The sequence below is a fragment of the Amblyomma mixtum genome, chromosome 6, assembly GCF_055824585.1.
Source record: "Amblyomma mixtum isolate Tamu chromosome 6, ASM5582458v1, whole genome shotgun sequence".
Lineage (NCBI taxonomy): Eukaryota > Metazoa > Arthropoda > Arachnida > Ixodida > Ixodidae > Amblyomma > Amblyomma mixtum.
In genome coordinates, this window is record NC_143017.1 from 65,664,445 (window position 1) to 65,689,063 (window position 24,619).

Below are 24,619 nucleotides of genomic sequence, written 5' to 3' on the forward strand. Positions count from 1 at the left end.
AGCTTCCCTTTAGAATGAATGGCGAAGCAGCGAGCTGGGCGCTGGCCCGGCCTTTCCTAAGAAACGTCGCTGTTTGCCCGGAAGTGGCTTGTGCACGCTTCCGACTTTCTGGTTGCTCGTCTCGTAGGTATTGCAGTAGAGCGCATCTTCGGCTCTGCAGGTGCATCGGCGTTGTCATCGTCGGTATAGGAAAGCTAGCATCAGATTTCGCACGTATTGCGAAATAGCGTTCTGTGGGGTGAGGTGCGTGTTGTTCCGGGTACGGGTGCTCACGCGCCACAGCATACGTGCCGCTGCGCTCCAGAGGTCGTTGCAGGATCGCCGGCGGCGCAAATGCTACGGATAGCTTGTTTAAATTAAGCGAAGATTGATGTGGCCGATTTCAAGACTAAGCTGCAGTGCGAATGCATCGAATGAATGCGCGTCTCTGCTGGCGTAATTCGCGACGCAGTGATCACCGTTGCCACTTTCACTGTCGTATGCAAGCCTGCAGCCATCGCTTACTTACGACAGTGAGGGTGGCAACGGTGATCGCTGCTCACGACCGGTAGTTGCCTTCGTGCAGATGTCGATCTGTGTCATTTGTGGGAGGGGTTTCACTACGTCAGGACATAAGCGTGAGTATTTAATTCCACTTCAGTTATCGCGAACATGTGAGTTGTATGTTTTTTTATTATTATATAAATTCTGTATTCAGAAGGGTCGCCTGGCAAGAGAACAAGCTAGATATGTTTCGTCGTCGCTGCATCGAAATGAGCGACAGCCGGAGATGTAAAAATCGGCGAACTTCACTTTGCAGCTCCCCGAAAGTCGCGACGATTTCAAATAACTTGCGCATGCTTTACGAAGGAGAGCGCCCAACAAGCATACGTTGGACGGGACTAGAGCGACGTCCGGCGTACCTTTAATAAGAATCAACTGGGTCCGTCGGACATATTCTTAGGTACTGCATTTCCTTATAGCGGTATGGGGGAGGGGGGGGGGGGGGAGATCCGGCTTTTCTGCAGCTCGGAATACGCTATCCCTGCCAACGACTATAGCTCCTTAGAACAGCGCGTAAAATTGTTCCAAGATAGCCGCACACTCATGCGAAACCTCAGAAGCGCTTTCTCCAGCCCACCCACATTACTACTCAGAAATATGCAACATTATTCAGGCGGGTCAGAACAGGAACTGCACCCACACAAGACTCAAACGCTATATAGCGCTCTGAACAAAGCTATCGAAATTCCCCCACTGGGGCAACTACTTACCTGAGACCCAAACATAGCTAAGCAAACCCGAAGCTGCCTCAGGCATAAAACGTAGCTGGAAGGGACGGCGCCTGCTGCAGACGCCAATGGCATCTTTTGGACAGTCCCGATCGAACACAATGAAGACGAAATGTGAGCGCCAATCCACACAAAGAGAGGACGTAAGAGGCGTGTCTACAAATAACGCTACCGCTGCACAGTGACGCTTGGCAAGTAAGCACAACTTCTCCTGTTGGTTTTGAGGCTAATCGTACTGCAGTCGTTGTTTTATGAAATTCAAACACAGCAGAAGGTGCTCACACGAGCGCACAATAGAAGACGCCTTCGCTCGAAGTTTTTTTATGCGGTAATTGGATGAAAGAGAGAGAAAAAAAACAGTACTTCACCTGCTGCTGGATTTCGGTGGCGACGTTCTGGAGGAAAGCTGCGTTCACAGGGTACAGGCTGACGGCGAACATCATGTCTTGCCAGATGAGAATTCCCAGCTCATCCGCAGTATCGTAGAAGTAGTCGGACTCGTAGACACCGCCGCCCCACACACGCAGCATGTTCATATTCGCCTCCTGCCGTGTAAGTAGACGAGGTAACAGTAGGAATATTGGAGTTGCTTAGTTAATAAGGCGCGGTGCGAAGACATGGATGAAAAACAACAGACGTGACCTAAGGAAATTTATTTTCTGCCAATAAAAATTCCCGTTTTGAAACGCAGAAATCTAAGCTGAAGAATATAATTAGCAAATATGATCATTTAGGCTGAGTAGGGGCGAGTGACTCGGCTTCGTTATATGCGAATACTTGTGATTTACATCAATAGAAATTGCGTCAGCTGCTGGCCCGAGTTAAGTGCAACCAAACGATGCCATAGCAGCGTTTGCACAGACACGTGCGAACGCCCATGACTCGTCACAGTGACAGGAAAAAGGTCGTTCTGCTGGGTAGAGCTGTAAAGGATGATGAATAAGATAAACTTGTTTATTTGGTACAAATGTTCTGTAAGGCAATATTCGAAATCAGACAACAAGCTTAGGACATGGGCGCAAAGATATAAGTGCGTTACAACGCGTCTGTTCTGCGGAAGCGCGACTATAAAGTATCTTTACGTGGTAGTCTTTCTTTTTTTGTAAAGTCACGTGATACTCGGGTGTCAACACTGCTCCTGCAAAACAAAACAAAAAAGTGCACATCTCTTTTTTGCCCACTGCCAGAGAAGTGATTAGCGAGCGGCATGAATTTGGTCGTCCTAGCAAACGAACACGTCCGACGCCACTCAGAATCGGTCCAAAGAAACAAGGAGTGCAGGTTGGCATGTTAACCTATAAGCCAGCTGAGAGAATGTGCGGCAGAAGATAAATTTTCTCACGGCTACATGAAGCAGTGTGAAAATGAGGGGGGCCCAACAACGACCACAAAGTGCAGGCTTCACAATACATCGTTTGCTAATTGCCACAACCACGAACTAAATGAGTCATTTCGCATGGCTCCATTTTCAGTAACTCCTGTAGCGACTTATTTAACATGGAATGCGCTTTCGAGTAGTAATTTGGATGAGTGTGGAGCTGCCTGAGTGCGCGCAAACCGTTCGACGCGAAAATAATTTCTACAATATTGTCAATAGTGGGACAACAAAGCCGCGGAGGTTAAAATCGTGATTATTACATGATTTAGGAGGCTCACAAAAAGTATCAATTCTTGGTTGTCTGTTCCAATCAAGGTGCCAGGTACAGCAAATATACCCCTGCGGTCTCTCTCTGCAAGCCAAGAAATTTTTTCGAGTACGCTTATTGGTATAATTTGTGTAATTCTCTGGCAATGTAACAAACTCAACTCTGTAATATTGGCAATGTAACTTTCCGATATACGCATGCTTCTGCTGTAGGTTCTTAATGTAATCTTCGAAGATTTTATCGCTACACTCTCTATTTTAAAATATTTTTTAATGTTAAAACTATTATTGCATTATTGTGGTGTCTCTTATAATAAGCACGTCTTCAAACTCAAATTTGCTGGCACATAAAACTAAAAATCAAGGTTTACTGCACCAAAAAGTAATTGGCCATTTAAGGTCATAGAAACGGCTTACAACAAAACGCACCTTGGTAGCAAGCAGCAAGTCCTTGACATATTCGTTTGTCACCCTTTCGGGAAAGATATCAGCTGGTATCCAGTTGCTACCCTTAGCGTAGATCGGGACTCCGTTAACCTTGAAGTAAAACTCCGTTCCAGCGCTGGAGTCGGCTGTCAAAAAGCAAACAAAGCAAAGTTAGAACTTGCATGAGTATCAGGGATGTGGTCTTTGACGAAAATACCTAGAGACACCGTGAAAGTAAAAAATACAAATCTTTCTCTCCCTTTTTAAGAGCAAAACGCTCATTAGTCGAGGCTTACAACAGGACTTACCGACACTGTCTTGGTTTAATTCTACGGTTCTAAAACCGAACCGCGCATTCTTCATAGCGTCTTCTCCATTAACTGAGATGGTGACGTTTAAGTTGTACAAATTTTGGTCGCCGTAACCAGAGGGCCACCAGGGCTCAATTTCCATACTCTGCAAACAAGAAAATCAAGAAAAATCATGCGTAACATGGAATCATGCACAATCATGCATAATCAAGCCTGAGTAAGATAGACTTAAAAAAGGAGACGTTGCCGCATTGTGACATTGTTGAGCAGCGTGGGTAGAGTAACACGAATGCGTCATTTTTAGTGAGATGTAAACTGTTCATACGTACAACCTCTTCAGCTTCAACATATATGAGAGAAGCAGACATCCAGTAAGCTGCCGTGAGTGCCATTTACGAGACACGTATCGCTTTTCATGTGACAGTGTTTCAAACTCTGCTGGAACAAGCTGTCTGACACGGTTAAACGTAGGCAGTACTCAATGGACATTAAAACTCTAATGGACCTACTGCGGACGTTCAGGACATCCGCAGGATGTCCGAGGGAGTTCCAATGCCTATTGAGGCTTCTTAAAGAGCAATTCTTTTTACCGTGCAAGCACCGTAATTTGTAAGATATTGTGAAAAAAAATACCTGGAAAGTGTTCTCCCCTAAAAAAGTGGTTGTCCCATTTGTACCACATTACAAAGCATCAATCTCCGTAATAACCAGGTCAGCTTAAAACCAAGTCGTGACTCTGAGCACTCCTGGTGGCTTACGGCATCAAGGTACACTCCACAGAACACTGACGAGAAACCGGCGCAGCCAGTGCAGTTTCCGCGACGGTGCTTGAAATTGGACGCTTGCAACTAACAAGCCTGAACGCCCAAACTGCTCCTCACTCTATTTTCTCCACGCGGCGCGTAGTGTTCTGCACGGAGGTTGGAGGCTCTTGAAATTACTTCCATTTCGGCATCGTGCTATATGTCGCAACACTGGGCACAGGCTGAATAATGGAAACGCGTGCATTTTCGGAATGGTGAGCAAGCCTGCAGTTGGTTGAAAGCAAGGCCACCCGCGAGTTCGCAACGCTCGCCTACGCAGCTCTGAGCATTCCAGGGCTTACAACGAAAGTGCGCCGTACAACCCTGATTACCCAGAGCTCGCAGGGGCCTTAGTGTGTTTATAGCTGGGAGTGTTTCACAAGGCAATAATTGCTCGAGCTACTCAAGACACTATAAGCAAGCGCAGAAAAGGAACATTTGTGGTTCAAGCTAAACAGAAAGACGCGACGTCCGGCATTTGAGACAAACAATCAGGTGTAGAAAGCTTACGTCAGGAATCACGATGGAAAAGTTGAGCCTCGCTTCGCGTCCACTTAACGGCTTTAGCGTGACTGGCTGGCTGTAGAGAGGGTGTCCGTCCAGGCTGATCCTTGCGGTCCCATTCGTCGCCTCGCTCAAAGACGAATCATAAAACACGGTTATGTCCAGTATCCACTTGAAACGACTGTTATACACATCTGGAAAAGAAAAATTGAGAAAATAAAGTTGGCATATACGCCCTAAATTTCGCAGAACATTACAAAACTTAATTTCTTGCGCAATGCAAATACAGCGCGATACACTGTGGCAGTGCGGGACAACTTAACAAATATGATAAATTACTTCTGCTTTCTGAGAACTGTGTTTTTCGGCATGCGTCCTGTGAACTAAATATTTTAGAGTGTTTAATTTTAGTCTTAAGCACAATTTAGCGTCCCAAAATGGCTCAAACTATGAGGGACGCCGTACAAGAGGGCTCTGGATTGTTCTGACCATCCAGGATTCCTTACCATGCACTGACATCGTACAGTACAGGGGCTTGTAGCAAAACCGCAGCCACCGTAATGCATTCGCAGCGGCCGGGATCGAACAAGCGTGGGTCAGCAGCTGAGCGGCGCCATAACCTCTGTCCGTGCGTGCGTGCGCGTGCGGGCACAAACGTGTCAAAACTATACAAGAATGCTCTACGGGAGAACTTACTCTATGGTAATACTTACTCTTCGAGAATATATACGAAAATACCATGCACTTTCCGCAGTTATAAAACCAACCAAAACGCAATGAAATAGGATTATTTGAGATAGGCTGCTTACTCTGACCGATAGGTGTCACTAGTATGTCCCGGATTTGTACACCGTTGTATCCTTCCAGTTCAATGGACTTCCTGTAATGGAAAAATGTAATGCGGGGTGAAGATGCAATAAAAATTTTCGCCAGCTGGAGGACTCTCATAATGAAACATGGAAATGTACACACGGCCCTGTAAAGCCTCTGTAACCGTAAAAGAGATCGTAATAGCTTCGAAGGCACTAAGCTACCTTCTTTCTTTTTGTCTGTACTGCACACAACTTGTTGGATATATACTGCTGAATATAACGTTTGTCCGCACTCTACTAAAAGGACTGTAAGGAACAATGTCATAAGTACTCATCGGTACTTTTGATCGGAGACATTTGTTGGCGTGCCATTCAATGCTATAGCACGTGCGTGCACATGTGCACATGGACGTCATTGCATCTCGCGTTCATGAGAGTTAAGCCGCTGCTATCAGGAGGCTAAACTAAGAACATGCAAGCAGTGCATGTGCCAAAAATATAACGCCTAGTGAAGTACTGCAATCTTAGCAAGAGCTCTCAATAGTCACCCTAAGAAACATGATACACCACGAACACCACTTCCAATAACGACCACATGAAAAGTAGAGTGAACACAGCGCGCAGGCGCCTGAGCCATACGTTTTACGCGCACATATTATAAATTTTTAGAAGGGTAACCAACGCTTGGGGGCCACAAGGAAACAGCGGGACCCAGTTATACCGACGCACGCCTCGATGGCTTTGGAATAGCGGCGGTTAGTATGGGGTATTCTCTAAGCAGCGAAGCGAGGCTGAGGTTCACTGACTGTAGCACCATTGCGGCAAACAAGATAAATGTTAAAAGTGAATAATAAGCATATATTTTTTTTCTTTTTATATATCTGCTTGCTTCTTGCAACAGTAAATTCGCTAAGACACCTCTTTCTCTCTTTCTTCTTTCACTCACACCTTCCTCTCTTCTCTTAAGGCGCGGTTAGCGTGTCCACCAAGATGTGAAACAATTACTGCGCCATTTCCCTCCTTAAAACCAATTTTCAATTTTTACTGTAACTGTGGAGTGCTGAAAGACATAGTGACTAGAAAAAGAAGTTAAAGTAAATAATGGTCCTTCATTTTTTCATGTCCCCTACGTACCAGATGCCAGTGGAGGGAAAGGCTGGTCCCCAGTCCCAACTGAAGGAGCAGGGCATCTTGCGGATGTAGTTGACGTGGCACTGGCCGTTTTGCACCGACGGCGGACATAGTGGGTACACCGGGTAAGACGACCGCACCTGCTGCTGGTGCTTACGCAGGGCGTAGAGCACGGGAGATTCGCAACTCACGACAATCTTGTTGCTTCTTTGCTGAAGAACGAAAGGAAAAAATACAGAGAATTTTTGCCTAAATTCTATAAACGTGCGGAAGCAGAATTGCATGAACGTTGGCGTGTTCCTTTTATGTTTGCTTATCATGCTTCTTTTCATGCCCTAAATGGTAAGGTTTCAACGTAATTAAACCGAGTAGGACGAGCGAAAGCAATTGAGGCAACACTGACTCAAAGACAACGTCATGAAAAGACACAGCACAAGCAGCGCGCTTTCTTCGCCACCGCGTGGTTGCTCACGTAATTTCGACGCCGATGGCTCTCGCACGTCGGGAGCGGGGACGGCGGAGCGCACCGGCGGCGCGGCGTGGGCGGGAGTATAGGCAAAGCGGTAGCGCTTGGAATGTATACGAGGCTGCCGCATGGCTACACTGTCGGCAGTGGTGGCACAAACCCACAAACATCGCAAGATCTTGTTCGGCGTTTGTGAATCAGAATAGTGTTTTCGCACTAAAAGCGCATCAGGGGTGCAGCGTAGACTACACGGACTGCCTTCCGAGGCGCACGTTTCTGCCTGAGCTAGCACTGACTTCATTTTGAGCGATTCCATGCAGCGGCCAAGGTGAAACGTTAGAGACGCACGCAACCTGTCTTGTATTCGAAGCGCGAACTTCAGAATTTCGCAGAACATAACGATAACAATGTATGGTGAAGAAGTATTCAAAACAGAAAGCTCTGATCCTGTCTTGATGCATGAGTACAGTTTATATTGCTAGCTTGCCCAACACGGACTCGGAAATATCGATACTTAGAGGATGCCAGCACAACTGGAATGAGTCCGAAACGCGCGAGAAAAAAACGTTCACGAATGAAGAAACTACGCAGACGAGCGCAGTTGGTGTTGTTTTTCGCGCGGCTCGAACTTAGTGGAGCGATGAATCAGCGCATCTAATGCGCCTAGTTAAACCCGCAACTTAGAACTTTGTCCTTATAGATACCAACGCAACATCAAAAATCTTGACATCAGCTTTTACAGCTGTAGTATTTTCAGCTTAGCAACATAACATCTTAATCATTTGGGCGAGCTTATCAGAGGTGTTCGAACTGTTAATGCACATAGTACAGGGTCTCTTCCATTCCAAAAAAAAAAAAAAGCAAATGAGGGATACATAGCTGCACCTGCAGCTCACCGCTATTACTTTCAACGCTCACTGACACTGTTCTTCGCACTGAAATTGCTTACCCTGTGAGGAACGCTTTTACCGAGTGTCGCTACTAAACATACAAGTAATCAATAGAAGTTATATATGACCCAAGGATAACAATGTCATGCTCGATGCCTGAAAATATCTTTATTAGTTGCCATTGTGCTCACAAATTAAGAGTGGATTAATAATTCATTATAGCGCGCTATTAGTAGGGTATGTCACGTATTTCTACTATTTGAAAAAGTTTCCGTTCAAAGTGCTGCTCTGCACACAGGAAGCTTTGCCTCGTATTATTATTTCTGCAATGGTTGCGCTCTCCCGCGTCATGGATTGGTGCTTGTTTCATGGCACCGGCGTCGGTGCGCTGCTTTCTTTTTACTCATGGTGAAAGGTAGCGCGAAAAGAACAAGCACCCAAGGAAGAGGCAAGATACGACACGAGCGCTTGACGAGGTGTTGCCTTGTGATTTCCGTGCTACCTTTCACCATGAATCAAATTCAACCCGCTCAGCTATCCACCTTACTAGCGCATGTTTCTTTTCATTTATTTAGAACCAGAAGTTCAAAGCCACGAACAAAGAATCTGCGCAATCTTGCGCCAAAACATAGTCGTCCTGGCACTAAGCCCCCGAATGAAAAAGAATGCGACACGGATAACCTTTTAATCCTTCTTAGCGAAGAAAAAAATCAGGGGGACACTTTGTTGACCTAAAGTTCGGTGAGACGAAAGCCTTAAGCGTGGTGTTACTTGTGTCACTGATGTGTGGTTAAGATGTTAAGCTTCGCCTCTAAGCGTGGAACGCGACAGCGTCGTGCAAAGCTGCCAGGGATTCCATTGAACGCCATCGCCCGTTCGGCTCTATGCCTTGCACGTCGGTAAATTGGTTTTTGAGGAAAGGAAATGTATCTGTCTCGCATATCTCGGTGGACACCTGAACCTCGTCGTAACGGGAAGGGAGGAAAATGGGAATGAACGAAGACACCGTATTCAGTAGACGCGCCTTTGTTCATTCCAAACGATTGAGCTGCCATGGCGGAGTGGTAGCGTGCTCGTCTCGCACTCCGGAGACCGGGGTTCGATTCCCGAGCTCGGCCAATTTCCTACTCGGTTTTATTCATTTATCTGGTCTGACTAGAAACGTTAATTAGGCTAATTGGTTAAGTAAGCAATTAACTAAACTCAGTCCCACTTACTTGGAGCATCACTATACGATCCCTTTAATTGGTTGCATGGTTACTAGCCAAAGTACAATTGGCCCCGTTTGACATTCGCGCGCTGTGACATCACGACCGTTTCGAACAATTGAAAAGCATGACATTTCTGTCGACAACCCCTGCTTACAACGATGAGGCACTAAAGGCTTCCGCCTTAAAAGAAGAGGGAAAGGAAGATTCAGGGCGTGTGGTTAAACATACGAGGTCTGTTAGAAAAGTATCCGACTTTATTTTTTTTTTGCGAACACCTGATGGATATGAAACAAGCGCGCTTGCACCAGCCGATCTTGAACCTTCGTGCGCATGTTCGAATATTTTCCTGCCTGCCGATAGCGTCAGTCGCTGGGACGCAGCGTTTGAGTGAGGCAGTGCGCAGTGCTCTCGTCGGTTTTTTATTACAAGGAAAATGGCGGAGCGACAGGAGCAGCGCTACTGCATCAAATTTTGCCAGAAACGGGATGACAACCAAGTGGAAACTGTTCGTAATATTTAGTGCGGCTTTCGGTGAAGATGCTATGAGCAGCACACAAATTAAACAGTGGTACAATTGGTTTAAAGATGGCCGCACATCGGCGGGGACCGAGCCACGCTCCGGTCGGCCATCATCATGCCGAAATGACCAGGTCGTTGCCGAAGTGAACGCTGTGGTGATGCGGGACCGTCGTGTGACTATCCGAGAAATTGCGGAAGAGGTGGACATCAGCAATTTTTCTGCACATTCCATTATCCCCGAAGATTTGGCCATGGAGAGAGTTGCGGCGAAATTCGTGCCGAAGCTGCTTGGCGGAGCAAAAGCAGCTTCGTGTTGAAGTCTCGCAGGACATGCTAGATTCCACAAACAGTGACCCCGACTTCATAAACACCATAATCACTGGTGACGAGTCTTGGGTGTACGGGTACGACCCGGAAACCAAATTCCAGTCGTCACAGTGGAAGCATTTCATGCCACCGAGACCAAAGAAGGCCCGCCAAGTGCGCAGCAATGTCAAAGTGATGCTGACAGCTTTCTTTGACTCCCTCTGGGTGGCACACCACGAGCACGCACCCTACAGGGTCAAACAATGATCAAAGAGTACTAAAGGGCCGTCTTCCGTCGCCTACGTGTTGCTGTGAGGCGCAAAAGACCGCAGGTGAGGTCATCAGGAAATTGCCGCATCCATCACGACAATGCTCCTGCACATTCCTCGCACTTGATTCAGACTTCTTTGGCGAAAAACCAGACTCCTGTAGTTCAACAGACGCCTTACTCTCCTGATATGGCCCCCTGCGACTTATGGCTGTTTCCCAAGGTCAAGAGGACATTGAAAGGAGCGCGATTTCAGACAAGAGAGGACATTATGGCTGCAACGACAGCTGAGCTAAACTCCATTCCGAAAGAGGCCTTTTCGGAATACTTCCAAGAACGACAGCACCGCTGGGTGAAGTGTGTGGAGTCCCAAGGAGACTACTTTGAAGGTGATTAGGTTTCCAACGCTCCAGTTATGCCAGTTTTTTTTATTCGGCCAAAGGTCAGATACTTTTCTAACAGACCTCGTACACTAAGGACAAACTGAAGCTAGCCTGTATCGATAGAATACAGCATGCTAAGCCAAAGTCGTTACTTTAACTGAAAACGGAGCTTTTGTAAGCCATCAAAGGTCGATTTCGCAATTAAACTGTAGTACATCTTCATATCTTTTTTAACGCATATCTCAGAGGCTAGGCTGCACCGCAATTAACATTGAAATAGTGATCACGGAGTTCTTTTCGGTGTACTCGTCAAGGGTTCGAGTAGCTGGGACAATTTTTAATGCAATTTTCTCCGCAATGACTGCTTGTTTCTCTGCCAGACAAACACCTGCATAAACAGAAAGGGCTGCAGAGTTTACTTGTACTAAGCTCAAAAATTGGATGGAGTTTTCCTCACTATCCCTTCAGGACAGTACGGAATGAATGCTTCGCCGGAAGGAGGGAAGATAAATGAAACAAGTCTGTTTGTGTAGCTCATTATGCCACATTTTAAGCCAATCGGATACACTGGACTTTGGCTTCCATTTCTTAGGCAAGCCTACTTTGAATACTGTGTGCAGGAAAGAGGCGTGCTCTTACGTGTCATATAAAGTGTGAGTTCCACTGGATGTCTTAATTGATTATCTTACCCGGCGCGTTACATGTCCCTGTATTACATGTTTACGTTACATAATATCTTCGAATTTCTTTTCATCGGCATTTGATTCCAGGCATCATGCGTAACGCCAATCCAGCTCTCTTACCTAGAGACACGAGCGCTGCACGTCATTGTACCGGACGTCGTCAGCGTTCAACCTCACTGAAGTTGTAGAGTGTCTTGACGCTGACTCGTGTGAAGAGTTCCAAGTGTTATCTCACAATGTCAACACTGTCAAGCTTGTCAGAAGCCTAAACTGCAGAATTCCGACGTTCCAAAACCAACCATTTCCTCCACAATTCTGCAAATTTCTTCGTGCCTGACTTACCCGGAGTATGCTCTTCACGTCGGCGACGTAGCGAACGTACATGTTGACGGCGTCGAATAGGCGAGCATCGTTGAGAGTTACGTTGCAAACCGTGTCGATTCCGTGAGCAACTAGGGACACACGATTTTGGTTGAGCAAGGCACTGGGAACTGCGAGCAGAACATGAAGATAAAATGTAAAGTGCTACAACCTCATTGCTTTTAACAGCACTTAACCTCGTTGCTTTTAACGGCACCTGAATTGTGTGGCGCCCAGTTTCAAACGCTCTGCCTTGTTGAATATGTTTGCCTCTGAACATGTGCAACGGGGTTCGCTCACGAATGCCGCGAAAGCATCAGCATTCGCCAGTGATTACAACTCTTGCAGCTTTTCGAAAAGCTCTCATAACTGATTTCTGCTTCGTTAGACTGCTGTATACGTCTAGGCACACTCTTAACTACATTCTGCGAATCCACATAGCCAACAATTCTGGACAAAAGCATTTTTGAGCTGGAAAAGGGTATGAACGCAATTTTTTCCATATGGTTTAAGATCTATAATAATAAATATATGCGCAGGTCACTCAACGGCAGTCTTGCATTTTTTTATATTAACGTTTTCGCTATCGTCAAAGGAGTTCCTGATTTGTTTTTTATGGTAGTCTTACCTGTTCGATGAGGTTGATAGAAACATTTTAAAAGAAAGATTTTGCTACGTATCAGTAGAATGGACCATGACCTTCGATATTTCCATATATATATCCCAGAATTTTTCAATTTTCGAATTTTTTTCCGAGACTGTTGGACATGACAGATGCTACGAAATAATGGGTGAATCATGGGGCGCAGCCAGGTGTTCTACTATACCGTCAAATTGTCTTGAGAATGTCCAGTTCTCTTTTCCGACCCAGTCATATCGCACATCGTTGAAGCCGTAAAGAGGCTCTCCGATAACACCGCTCTTCTTCAGGTCAGTGTATATTCCACCGGGAACAGTAGCGGGAATTTTTATTGCTGAAATGCGAACGTAATGCGTTGCGTTAGGCACCTAGTGTGACGAAATCTCTGAGAAATGTTGCTAGAACGCGGTGAATTCAATATATTACTATCCTTCTAATCACTGCATGAGTTAGGCGTCGCGCCACCCGATTAACAATGAAAACGAAGCTGAACAAAACTAAAACACGTCAAAACGACAGACCAGTAGAAACTTAAAACAATGACTACAACAGTACGCTAAAGCACTAATTCAGCAGTTTACCACAGCTTGAATAAACACAGCAGTTCTTACGCAAGGTTCTAACGTGCATATGGCAGTGATTATACATGCGGCGCCTTGGTCTACATCTACGGATTGCGAAACACGGAACAAAGTTATATGCAATCCCGCTACGATTAAGCTGAACTGGAAGTCAGTTGGAGAAACCTGCATAAAGCAGTCGCATAATAAAGCGCAGCTAATGCCCAGCTCCCAAAAGTATAATCTATAATAAGGGAGTAATTACTCATTGACATTCACCCGAGCGCAGCCTTACGGCTACAAAAAAGGCTATACAGCTTTCTCAGAAACTTCGTAGTTAAAGGAAAATTCATCCTGGTCCGGGGTTCGAACCCGGGACCACCTTCACCGGAGCAGTCGCTCTACCAATTGAGCTAACCGGGACGGCAAGCTTTTTTTGGTAGGGCGAGAGCGAATTGATCAATAACTCGAAGTGGGGACTGTGTTGGTCAAATGGTTTAGAGAAATCCCCCAAGGTGGAAATCCCCAAGGAAATCCCCCGAGTGCAGCCTTACGGCTTTGCCGTAAGGCTGCGCTCGGGTGGATGTCAATGAGTAATTACTCCCTTATTACAAATCTACTCCACCTTTGGGGATTCCCCTAAAACATTTGACCAAAAGTATAATCTGTAATTCAAGGGAAACAATACAGTCATCGTTTGTTCTCCATTCAGATAGTTAAGCACTGAAATACAGGCACAATGCTACTAACTTGTAGGAAAAAAATGGATAAATTTTTTGAGGTGAAGGTCGCACATTTAGTGACCGCAGGTGTGACCGCCATGGCGCCTGATCCATTCTTCAAGCAACAAAATGCTAATGCTCTAGTTAAAACTTAGAGCTTGCTGGCATACTTCGGAGACCAATGCTGCCGCATTATGCTTACAACATTTTCACGTCAGAATGAGAAAATCTGTTTGTTACATCTATGCCCAAAGAGAAACACGAAAAATTTTTAATACTCACATTTGTTTGTGTTCTCAGCCATCCATTGTCCGCCGAGAGAGAACTTCGTCAGTCCTTCGGCAGCAGAACAGTAGGTAAAGACGAGGAAAATTCCGATAACCGAATAGGAGCGAACTGCAGCCATTTCCATTCGTCCAGCCGGACCCCTGCGAATTTCGAAAATCTTCTTTGTCCTTTTCGTCTCTGCTGTCAGCTTGCAGTTTTAAACAACTGCCTGTTGATTGGCGCGAATCAAAACAAAAAACTAACGCAACGCTACAAAAGGAACAGTACAGCAATGTAGAAAGGAACGCTGGGAAAGAAAACTTGACTTAAAAAAAATTATAGTTAGGTTCGCGCCAAGTTTAAAACAGTAGTTATGGTGAATGGTATGACAAATATCTTTGTTCGAATGCAAGAAAAAATTCCAGCAGAGTGAGACTCTTGGATAATATGGCTAACACCTAATATTTAGTGCACGCCGAAATATCAGCAAAAAATTCAGGGGGGGGGGGGGGGCACTTTGTTGACCTAAAGTGCGGAAAAGCGAAAGCCTTAAGCGTGTTGTTGCTGCTTGTGTCAGTGATGTGTTAAGATTTTAAGCTTCGGCTCTAAGAGTGGAACGTGACAGCGTCTTGCAAACGCTGCCAGGGAGTCCATAGAACGCCATCGCTTGTTCGCCTTGCTCGTCGGTAAATTGGTTTTTGAGGAAAGGAACTGTATCTGACTCGCATATCTCGGTGGGCACCTGAACCTCGCCGTAACGAGAAGAGAGAAAGAGGGGAGTGAACAAAGACACTGTATTCACTAGACGCGCCTTTGTTCATTCCAAACCATCGAGCTGGCATGGAGGAGTGGTTAGCATGCTCGTCTCGCACTCCGGAGAACGGGTTTCGATTCCCGAACTCGACCAATTTCCTACTCTGTTTTATTTATTTATCTGGCCTGACTAGAACGGTTAATTAGGCTAATAGGGTAAATTAAGCAGTGAACTAAACTAATTCCCACTTGGAGCATCACTATACGATCTCTTCAATTGGTTGCATGGTTACTAGCCAAAGTACAATTGGCCCCGATTGAAATTCGCGCAATGTGACGTCACGACCGTTTCGACCAATTGAAAAGCGTGACATTTCTGTCGACAACTCCTGCTTACAACGATGAGGCATTATAGGCTTCCGCCTTAAAAGTGTGAGATAAATGTTTCGTCTTTCCTCTCGCCTTTATCGAAATGAGGCTAACACTGGCTGGGTAGAACTCGGCAACTCGCGTTCAGGAGCCAGATGTCATGACCACTGAGCAGCAGCGGCGGGTTTTAAAGAGGGTCGAACAGAGGCACAGAAATCGGGAGAGGGCATGACGGATAAATGGAACAGAAATCATCTTATAAAAAAAAGCAATCTCGTCAGTGCAAGTAAGGAGAGAGAGAGAGAGAGAGAAAACTTTATTTACAAAGGAATTCGGGGCACGCCCCAGGGTCCCCGCACGACCCCACTGCACTCAAGTGTTTATGTTCCTGAGGTCCATAACACTGGCAGCACGGCCGGTGGCGATGGTCTGCACGGCCGGGTCCTCCGAATGCAGCAGGGTCTCCCAGTCCTCCCAGGTCTTGAGGTTCTCTAGGTCCCGCGGGGGAGGGTCCGCCGGGCAGAGGGAAAGGATGTGGAGGGAAGAAGCGAAGGGTTCTGGGCATAGGGCGCAAGCAGGAGTGGGGAAGGAGGGATGATAGTGGGTTAGGGTAAGGGGCGAGGGGAGAGTATGTGTTTGTAATCTGCGCCAGAGTGTTGCGTGTCTGTTATCTAGGGAGGGGTGGGGCGGGGGGTAGAGCTGGCGAGAGGCTCTGTATGCCTGGGTCAGCTCACTGAATGAGTGCATGCGATCCTTCGTGAATCCCCGATCCGAGGCCACCTGAGCCCGGTTTAAAGAACCTCGGGCTAAAAGGTTGGCGGCCTCGTTTCCGGGATTCCCGGAGTGCGCAGGCACCCATATCAGCTCCACTTGGCGGGGCGGGGGTGCATCGGGCGAGTCCAGTATGCCAAAAGCAGGGACATGAACTCGGTCTCGAGCAAAATTTAGAATCGCAGTTTTAGAGTCAGTTAAAATATACCGGGCTTCCGTGCGGGTTATAGCAAGTGCAATGGCGGCTTCCTCTGCAGCCTCTGGGGACGTATCTGGAGGGAGAGGTAGTGTGAGGAGGGTGGATGAAGAGGAGTCCACTGCAGCTGCTGTCGCTTCATCACCCGTGCAGGCAGCGTCCACCCATACGGCGTCCGGCTGGGGGCCGTACGCTCGATGGAGTGCCTTCGCACGGGCTCTGCGGCGCTGCTCATGGTGGGACGGGTGCATATTCCTCGGGAGCGGCCTGATGAGAAGCTCTCGGTGAAGGGATCGTGGGATGGCGAGAAGGGTTGGGTCATTGGCCGGTATTTTGATTCCCAGGGAGTCCAACCTTTCCACCTAGCGACGATTTTTCTGCTTCTATTCCCGACTGCACTAAAAAAAATGGCTGAGGCTTAACTTGGTTAACCCTGGTCAGATGCGAAGCATATTGATGGCTAGGCTTGTTAATACATGGCTTTCCTTGGTTGAATACTTGATCATTTTAATACAACCACTAGAAGCCTTCGTCGTGGGGGAAGACAACGGCATGGCTACAGCGGAACGCCGACTAACCCCGAGACGCGCGTTGGGTGGGCGCCTGGATTGCCACGGAAGCCGCGTCCGCCTGCCCGGTAGAGCGAGCGTTTCACCTACACCGAGTAGGGGCATTTCTCTAACCTACACCAGCTACACCAGTCTAGCAAAGCTTCATTGTAGGTATTGGACGTTTGCTACACTGGTGTAGCTGGTGTAGGTTAAAGAAATGGCCCTAGTGTGAACGCGCGTTCGAAATGCGCGGGAATGCCGCTCGAGGACATTCCGGTGTCTGGGCGATGGCATCGTTCTCCCTCTCCCAGCGCGTGACGGAGATCTGTCGTGACGTCATGTGTCACGTGGTATGTCGTCACTGTACCACGTGGTCTGCACGGCGTGCAACCACAGCGACGGCGCGAGGTGGACCCTCATCTTCCTCTGTCGTGACGTCATGTGTCACGTGGTGTGCACGGCGCGTAACCACGGCGAAGGGCTGTAGTGTACCTCTAGTAATATGCTTCGCATAAAAATCTGCAACTCACCATGCAACAACCCCCCAACCAAGTGAATTAGTAGCGGCCTTCTTCTATTGTATAAACCCCGATGAGGTTCGAAGGGATGTTTTTTTACGGCGTATACTCTACATCTGGCAGCAGGGGCAGATAATATCCTTAGTACGTGATGCTGAACTATTTTATAAACTGAGAGTACCAATCAAAGACGGCTTTCAAAGACGCTTCGCGCAGGCTAAGTGCCAGGCTAAGGGTGCACATATATATATATATATATATATATATATATATATATATATATATATATATATATATATATATATATATATATATATATATATATATATATATATATATATATATATAGAATTAAAGGTACACAACAGTCCGATTATCTTCGTTTATTACCAACAGTTTCGGACGGAGGACCGTCCTTCCTCAGGGTATACAGGCGAATCTGTATACCTGTATACCTATAACGTCATCGAACGGCGAGGGCGGAAGCTTCGTGAGAACCCTCTTATGCTTCCTATGGCATCAAGGCTGCCAGAACCGAGGCCCTCGTTAAGCAATTAAGCAGACAAGGGAGGGGGAATGAGGGGCTCGTTATAAATATGAGAGAAGCCAACAGCCACGAAACAAAGGAACACAGGGAATTTTTATTTATTTATTTTGTGCTCTTGATCAATGAAGAATAGTACTAAATATGTTATCGCTTAAAGATAATTGATTAGAAAAGCAAAAGAAAAACATGCCGCCGGTGGGAACCGAACCCATGACATCCGACATATATATATATATATATATATATATATATATATATATATATATATATATATATATATATACGAGGGGGTACCCAAAAGAAACCGGACTCATTTTGTTTGAACTTATTTGTTCACATTTTCAGCACAGACCTTTAATATCCTTCAAAGTACTCTCCACTTACAATAATACATTTGTCGAATCTTTCATTCCATTTTTCAAAACATTTTTTAAATTCATCTTTTGTGATGCTTGACAGTCCCTCCGTCGTTTTTTTCTTCACCTCAGCAACATCAGCGAAACGCTTTCCATTCACCTGTATTTTCATTTTACGAAACAAAGAAAGTAGCACGTGGCAAGGTAGGGTGAGTATTAGGGTTGAGAAACAGAGGTCATGCCATTTTTGGTCCGAATTTGTCGTAGAGACAGGGCTGTGTGAGCAGGGGCATTGCCATGGTGGAAAAACCAGTCACCCGTCTGCCACAAATCAGGCCGCTTCCACCGAACACTGTTGCCCAATCTTTTCAAAACATCCAAGCAGAAAGCCTGGTTAACTGTCTGACCCTGCCGAACAAATTCTGAATGGACGACTCCTCTCACTTCGAAAAAACAAATCAGCATTGTTTCGAGGTTTGGTTTCACCTGACGAGCTTTCTTGAGGCGAGATGAATTTGAAGTTTTCCATTGGCATGACTGTTGCTTTGTTCAGGATTTAATTCAGGAACACTTGAGTTGTCCCCATAGCATCGTCCTTGAACGTCTTTCTGAATATTTCAAGAGTTTCCGTTCCACTGTTTTTGAGAAAAAATCTGAATTTCACCGGCGCATGCTGTTCAAGAACATCAGCCATAGCAAAAACGACACTCACACAAAACAGTCGTCACTCTAAAACTCTGCCTAAACTAGTCTGACCTCCTCCAGCGACGGCCTCGGCTTACTGACTCTGAAATGTTCGTTCTACGCGCTCCTAGCGGCAAAACGCGGTACCACAGAAGCTGTGCCGATTCAAAAAATTAGTCCGGTTTCTTTTGGGTACCCCCTCGTATATATATATATATATATATATATATATATATATATATATATATATATATATATATATATATATATGACAGAAGCCAACAGCCACAGAAACCAAGGGGCACAGGGGATTTTTTTTCAAGTTATTTATTTTGTGGTGTTGATCAATTTAGAATATTACTGAATATGTTATCGTTTAAAGATAACTGATTAGAAAAGCAGAAGAAAAAAAAGCAGAAGAAAAAACAACCACCTGCCGCCGGTGGGATCCGAACCCACGACCTCCGAATTACGCGTCCGGTGCTCTACCTCTGAGCTACGGCGACGGCTGTCAATTCTTCTGCTTTCGGGGGTATTTATGTTTACAAGTAACCTAACGTTGAGAGTGTTCATCAGCGCCACCCACGTTCACAAGCGGCGGACGTAGAACGTCCTGAGTTACCGCAGGTGTGACGTAGAACGTCATCGAACGGAGAGGGTGGAAGCTGCGTGAGAACCCTCTTATGCTTCCTAAGGCGTCAAGGCTGCCAGAATCGAGGCCCTCGCTAAGCAATTAAGCAAACAAGGGAAGGGGATGAGGGGCTCGTTATAAATATGACAGAAGCCAACAGCCACAGAAACCAAGGGGCACAGGGGATTTTTTTTAAGTTATTTATTTTGTGGTGTTGATCAATTTAGAATATTACTGAATATGTTATCGTTTAAAGATAACTGATTAGAAAAGCAGAAGAAAAAACAACCACCTGCCGCCGGTGGGATCCGAACCCACGACCTCCGAATTACGCGTCCGGTGCTCTACCTCTGAGCTACGGCGACGGCTGTCAATTCTTCTGCTTTCGGGGGTATTTATGTTTACAAGTAACCTAACCTTGAGAGTGTTCATCAGCGCCACCCACGTTCACAAGCGGCGGACGTAGAACGTCCTGAGTTACCGCAGGTGTGACGTAGAACGTCATCGAACGGAGACGGTGGAAGCTGCGTGAGAACCCTCTTATGCTTCCTAAGGCGTCAAGGCTGCCAGAATCGAGGCCCTCGCTAAGCAATTAAGCAAACAAGGGAAGGGGATGAGGGGCTCGTTATAAATATGACAGAAGCCAATAGCCACAGAAACCAAGGGGCACAAGGGATTTTTTTTTGTTATTTATTTTGTGGTGTTGATCAATTTAGAATATTACTGAATATGTTATCGTTTAAAGATAACTGATTAGAAAAGCAGAAGAAAAAACAACCACCTGCGCCGGTGGGATCCGAACCCACGACCTCCGAATTACGCGTCCGGTGCTCTACCTCTGAGCTACGGCGACGGCTGTCAATTCTTCTGCTTTCGGGGGTATTTATGTTTACAAGTAACCTAACCTTGAGAGTGTTCATCAGCGCCACCCACGTTCACAAGCGGCGGACGTAGAACGTCCTGAGTTACCGCAGGTGTGACGTAGAACGTCATCGAACGGAGAGGGTGGAAGCTGCGTGAGAACCCTCTTATGCTTCCTAAGGCGTCAAGGCTGCCAGAATCGAGGCCCTCGCTAAGCAATTAAGCAAACAAGGGAAGGGGATGAGGGGCTCGTTATAAATATGACAGAAGCCAACAGCCACAGAAACCAAGGGGCACAGGGGATTTTTTTTTAAGTTATTTATTTTGTGGTGTTGATCAATTTAGAATATTACTGAATATCTTATCGTTTAAAGATAACTGATTAGAAAAGCAGAAGAAAAGAGGGAGAAAAGCATAAGAGGGTTCTCACGCAGCTTCCACCCTCTCCGTTCGATGACGTTCACGTCACACCTGCGGTAACTCTGGACGTTCTACGTCCGCCGCTTGTGAACGCGGGTGGCGCTGATGAACACTCTCAAGGTTAGGTTATTTGTAAACATAAATACCCCCGAAAGCAGAAGAATTGACAGCCGTCGCCGTAGCTCAGAGGTAGAGCACCGGACGCGTAATTCGGAGGTCGTGGGTTCGGATCCCACCGGCGGCAGGTGGTTGTTTTTTCTTCTGCTTTTCTAATCAGTTATCTTTAAACGATAACATATTCAGTAATATTCTAAATTGATCAACACCACAAAATAAATAACTTAAAAAAAAATCCCCTGTGCCCCTTGGTTTCTGTGGCTGTTGGCTTGTGTCATATTTATAACGAGCCCCTCATCCCCTTCCCTTGTTTGCTTATATATATATATATATATATATATATATAGCAGACGAGGAAAGGGGAATGAGGGGCTCGTTATAAATATGAGAGAAGCGAACAGCCACAGAAACCAAGGGCACAGGGGTTCTTTTTTTAATTTTTTATTTATTTATTTTGTGGTGTTGATCAATTTATATTACTGAATATGTTATCGCTTAAAGCTAATTGATTAGAAAAACAGAAGAAAAAACAACCACATGCCCCCGAAAGCAGAAAGGTTTGACAGCCGTCGCCGTAGCTCAGTGGTAGAGCACCGGACGCGTAATTCGGAGGTCTTGGGTTCGGATCCCCCCGGTGGCATGTGGTTGTTTTTTCTTCTGTTTTTCTAATCAATTAGCTTTAAGCGGTAACATATTCAGTAATATAAATTGATCAACACCACAAAATAAATAAATAAAAAATTAAAAAAAAAATCCCCTGTGCCCCTAGGTTTCTGTGGCTGTTGGCTTCTCTCATATATATATATATATATATATATATATATATATATATATATATATATATATATATATATATATATATATATATATATATATATATATATATATTGTTACGTGCTTAGCACGCACGGGGGGTTATTCACAGAGGGGATCGGTCGGAGCAGGATGGAAGCAGGAAGCCTACCAGCGTCCTTCAGCTCTTTCTCTTCCTTTCTCTCTGCTGGTCCTTCATCTTCTGCTTCTTCCGTCGAGGTTCTATGGAAGCACGTTACATTTCCCTCCTCGCAGACGAAGCCCGTCGGGCGAGTTAAATAGACCGTCTGGGATGGAATCGCTTGAGGCGGGCTACATGCACCACCTGAGACTGGCGTGATCGTCGACCACTAGCAGTTAGTCGTGATATAACGTAATTAACGTCACTAATGCACTCCAACACAACAAACGGTCCAGTGTAGTGGGATAGCAGTTTCTGACACAGACCACGCTTGCGTAGAGGGGCCCACAACCACACAATGTCACCAGGAACATAAGAAACTTCTTGGTGTTGGACGTCGTAGCGGTTCTTGGAACGCTCTTGCGAAGATAAAATTCGAACGCGGGCAAGCTGGCGAGCTTCTTCAGCTCTGCAGAGTGTGGTCGCAAGAGAAGGTTCGTCGTGGATGAAAAATGGTAGAATGGTGTCAAGGCCACAGCGAGGCGAGCGAGCATAGAGCAGGTAAAAGGGGCTGTAGCCAGTTGTCTCATGTTGCGCTGTGTTGTATGCATGAGTAACGAACGGGAGGACGCCATCCCAGTCTTTATGATCTGCAGCGACGTACATGGCAAGCATGGTGGTGAGCGTCCGATTAGTGCGTTCTACCACACTGTTCGTTTGGGGATGATATGGCGTGGAGTGGCGAAAACTGCAGCTGCTGAGGCGGAGAAGTTCTTCAACAACGTCCGCTGTAAATTGGCGTCCACGGTCGCTAATGAGAACTGCAGGAGGGCCGTGCCGAAGAATGACGAAACGAAGTAAGAAGTTAGATACTTCAGACGCAGTAGCAGCTGGTATCGCGGCTGTCTCACAATAACGGGTTAAGTGGTCTACGCACACAAGAATCCATCGATTTCCTTTCAAGGACCGTGGGAAAGGTCCAAGGAGGTCAATGCCAACTTGCTCAAACGGGGCTGTTGGAGGTGTGATTGGCCGCAGTTTGCCAGGTGGACTTGAAGTCGGCAGCTTAAAGCGCTGGCATTGCACACAGCTGGCTACATAGTGCTGGATGGTTGAACGCATGTTAGGCCAGTAAAATCGTTGCTGTGTGCGGTGGAGTGTGCGTGTCACTCCCAAGTGCCCAGACGTGGCGTCGCCGTGCATCATTTCAAGAACTGTGATGCGTAGGTTTTCGGGTACGACAAGAAGCATGCGTGCTCCTCCAGAAGCGAAATTCTTCTTATAAAGGAAACCGTCGCGAATGCAAAAAAGTATTCTTTACAGAATCTTGAGCGGCATCAAACAAAGAGGTTAATGTTTGGTCTTTGCGTTGCTCAGTTCGGAAAACTTGAAGATCGGGGAAGGCTTGTGAAAGTGACGCCAAGTATTCATCAAAGTTGTCTGCGTCGTCATCAGTAGTTTGAAGCGGCAAACGGGAAAGACAATCGGCATCTGAGTGTTTACGGCCGCTTTTATGCACCACAGTGAAATTAAATTCTTGTAGGCGCAAAGCCCATCGAGCAAGCCGGCCACAGGGGTCACTAAGACTCACTAGCCAGCAAAGCGAGTGGTGGTCGGTCACGACGGTGAAAGCATTCCCGTACAGATAGGAGCGGAAGCGCTGTACAGCAAAAACAACGGCGAGACATTCTTGCTCAGTAACCGTGTAATTTCTTTCGCTCTTACTCAATGACCGGCTGGCATATGCTACCACGTGCTGATCGTGACCATGGCGTTGTATAAGTACAGCGCCGATACCGATACCACTTGCATCAGTGTGCACTTCAATTGGTGCAGATGGGCAGAAGTGGCGTAGGATGGGGCCCGAGGTCAAAAGAAATTTCAGATGTCGGAAAGCTGCGTCACATTCGCTGGTCCAATTGAACGGTGCATCTTTATGCAGCAAACACGTCAGTGGGTAAGCGATATCCGCAAACCTAGCTATAAAGCGTCGAAAGTACGAGCAGAGCCCTAAAAAACTCTGCAGCTTTTTCACTGATTGAGGCTCCGTAAAACTTTTGACAGCTTCAATTTTCTTTGGATCTGGTCGAACACCTTCTTTATCAACTAAATGACCAAGAACAATTTTTTCACGGTTCCCAAAATGACATTTCTTGGAATTGAGGATAAGGCCAGCTCGTTCCATGCAATCAAGCACAATATCCAGGCGGCTGTTGTGCTCACTAAACGTTTTGCCAAAAATTACAACGTCATCCAAATAACATAAACAAATTTGCCACTTAAGGCCACGCAGGATTGTATCCATGAACCGCTCGAATGTTGCAGGTGCGTTACATAATCCGAAAGGCATAACGTTAAACTCGTAAAGTCCGTCTGGTGTTATGAATGCCGTTTTTTCCCTATCTGCAGCGTGCATGGGGATTTGCCAGTAGCCGGATCTCAAATCAATAGAAGAAAAGTATGAGGCGGAGTGCAGACAATCAATTGCGTCATCTATACGTGGAAGCGGGTAGACGTCCTTCTTCGTGGCCGTATTTAAGCGACGGTAGTCAACACAGAACCTCCATGTGCCATCTTTTTTCTTAACAAGGATAACTGGAGCTGCCCAAGGACTTGAAGACTCTCGAATTATGCCTCGCTTTAGCATCTCTTGAACTTGGTCATCTATTAACTTACGTTCAGTGGCTGAGACTCGATATGGCTTCTGGCGTATAGGAGGTGCGGAGCCGGTGT

The 24,619-nt window shown here is 46.2% G+C and overlaps 1 protein-coding gene across 2 annotated transcripts in view; it reads right to left on the reverse strand.

Annotated features, from left to right (window-relative positions):
• Positions 1 to 24,619, reverse strand: part of beta-Man (beta-mannosidase) — a 52,274-nt gene that overhangs the window by 14,328 nt on the left and 13,327 nt on the right. Inside the window, exons 2-10 of one of the 2 annotated variants that reach the window (XM_089548021.1) lie at positions 14,194 to 14,407; positions 12,817 to 12,963; positions 11,972 to 12,120; positions 6,907 to 7,115; positions 5,770 to 5,840; positions 4,967 to 5,154; positions 3,651 to 3,798; positions 3,346 to 3,488; positions 1,640 to 1,816 (exon numbers count right to left, since the gene is read on the reverse strand). In XM_089548021.1, the coding sequence (XP_089404147.1) occupies positions 1,640 to 1,816; positions 3,346 to 3,488; positions 3,651 to 3,798; positions 4,967 to 5,154; positions 5,770 to 5,840; positions 6,907 to 7,115; positions 11,972 to 12,120; positions 12,817 to 12,963; positions 14,194 to 14,323 (1,362 nt within the window). In that variant the 5' untranslated portion in view covers positions 14,324 to 14,407. The remainder of the gene's footprint in view (positions 1 to 1,639; positions 1,817 to 3,345; positions 3,489 to 3,650; positions 3,799 to 4,966; positions 5,155 to 5,769; positions 5,841 to 6,906; positions 7,116 to 11,971; positions 12,121 to 12,816; positions 12,964 to 14,193; positions 14,408 to 24,619) is intronic. The other variant, XM_089548020.1, reaches the window with a different exon arrangement.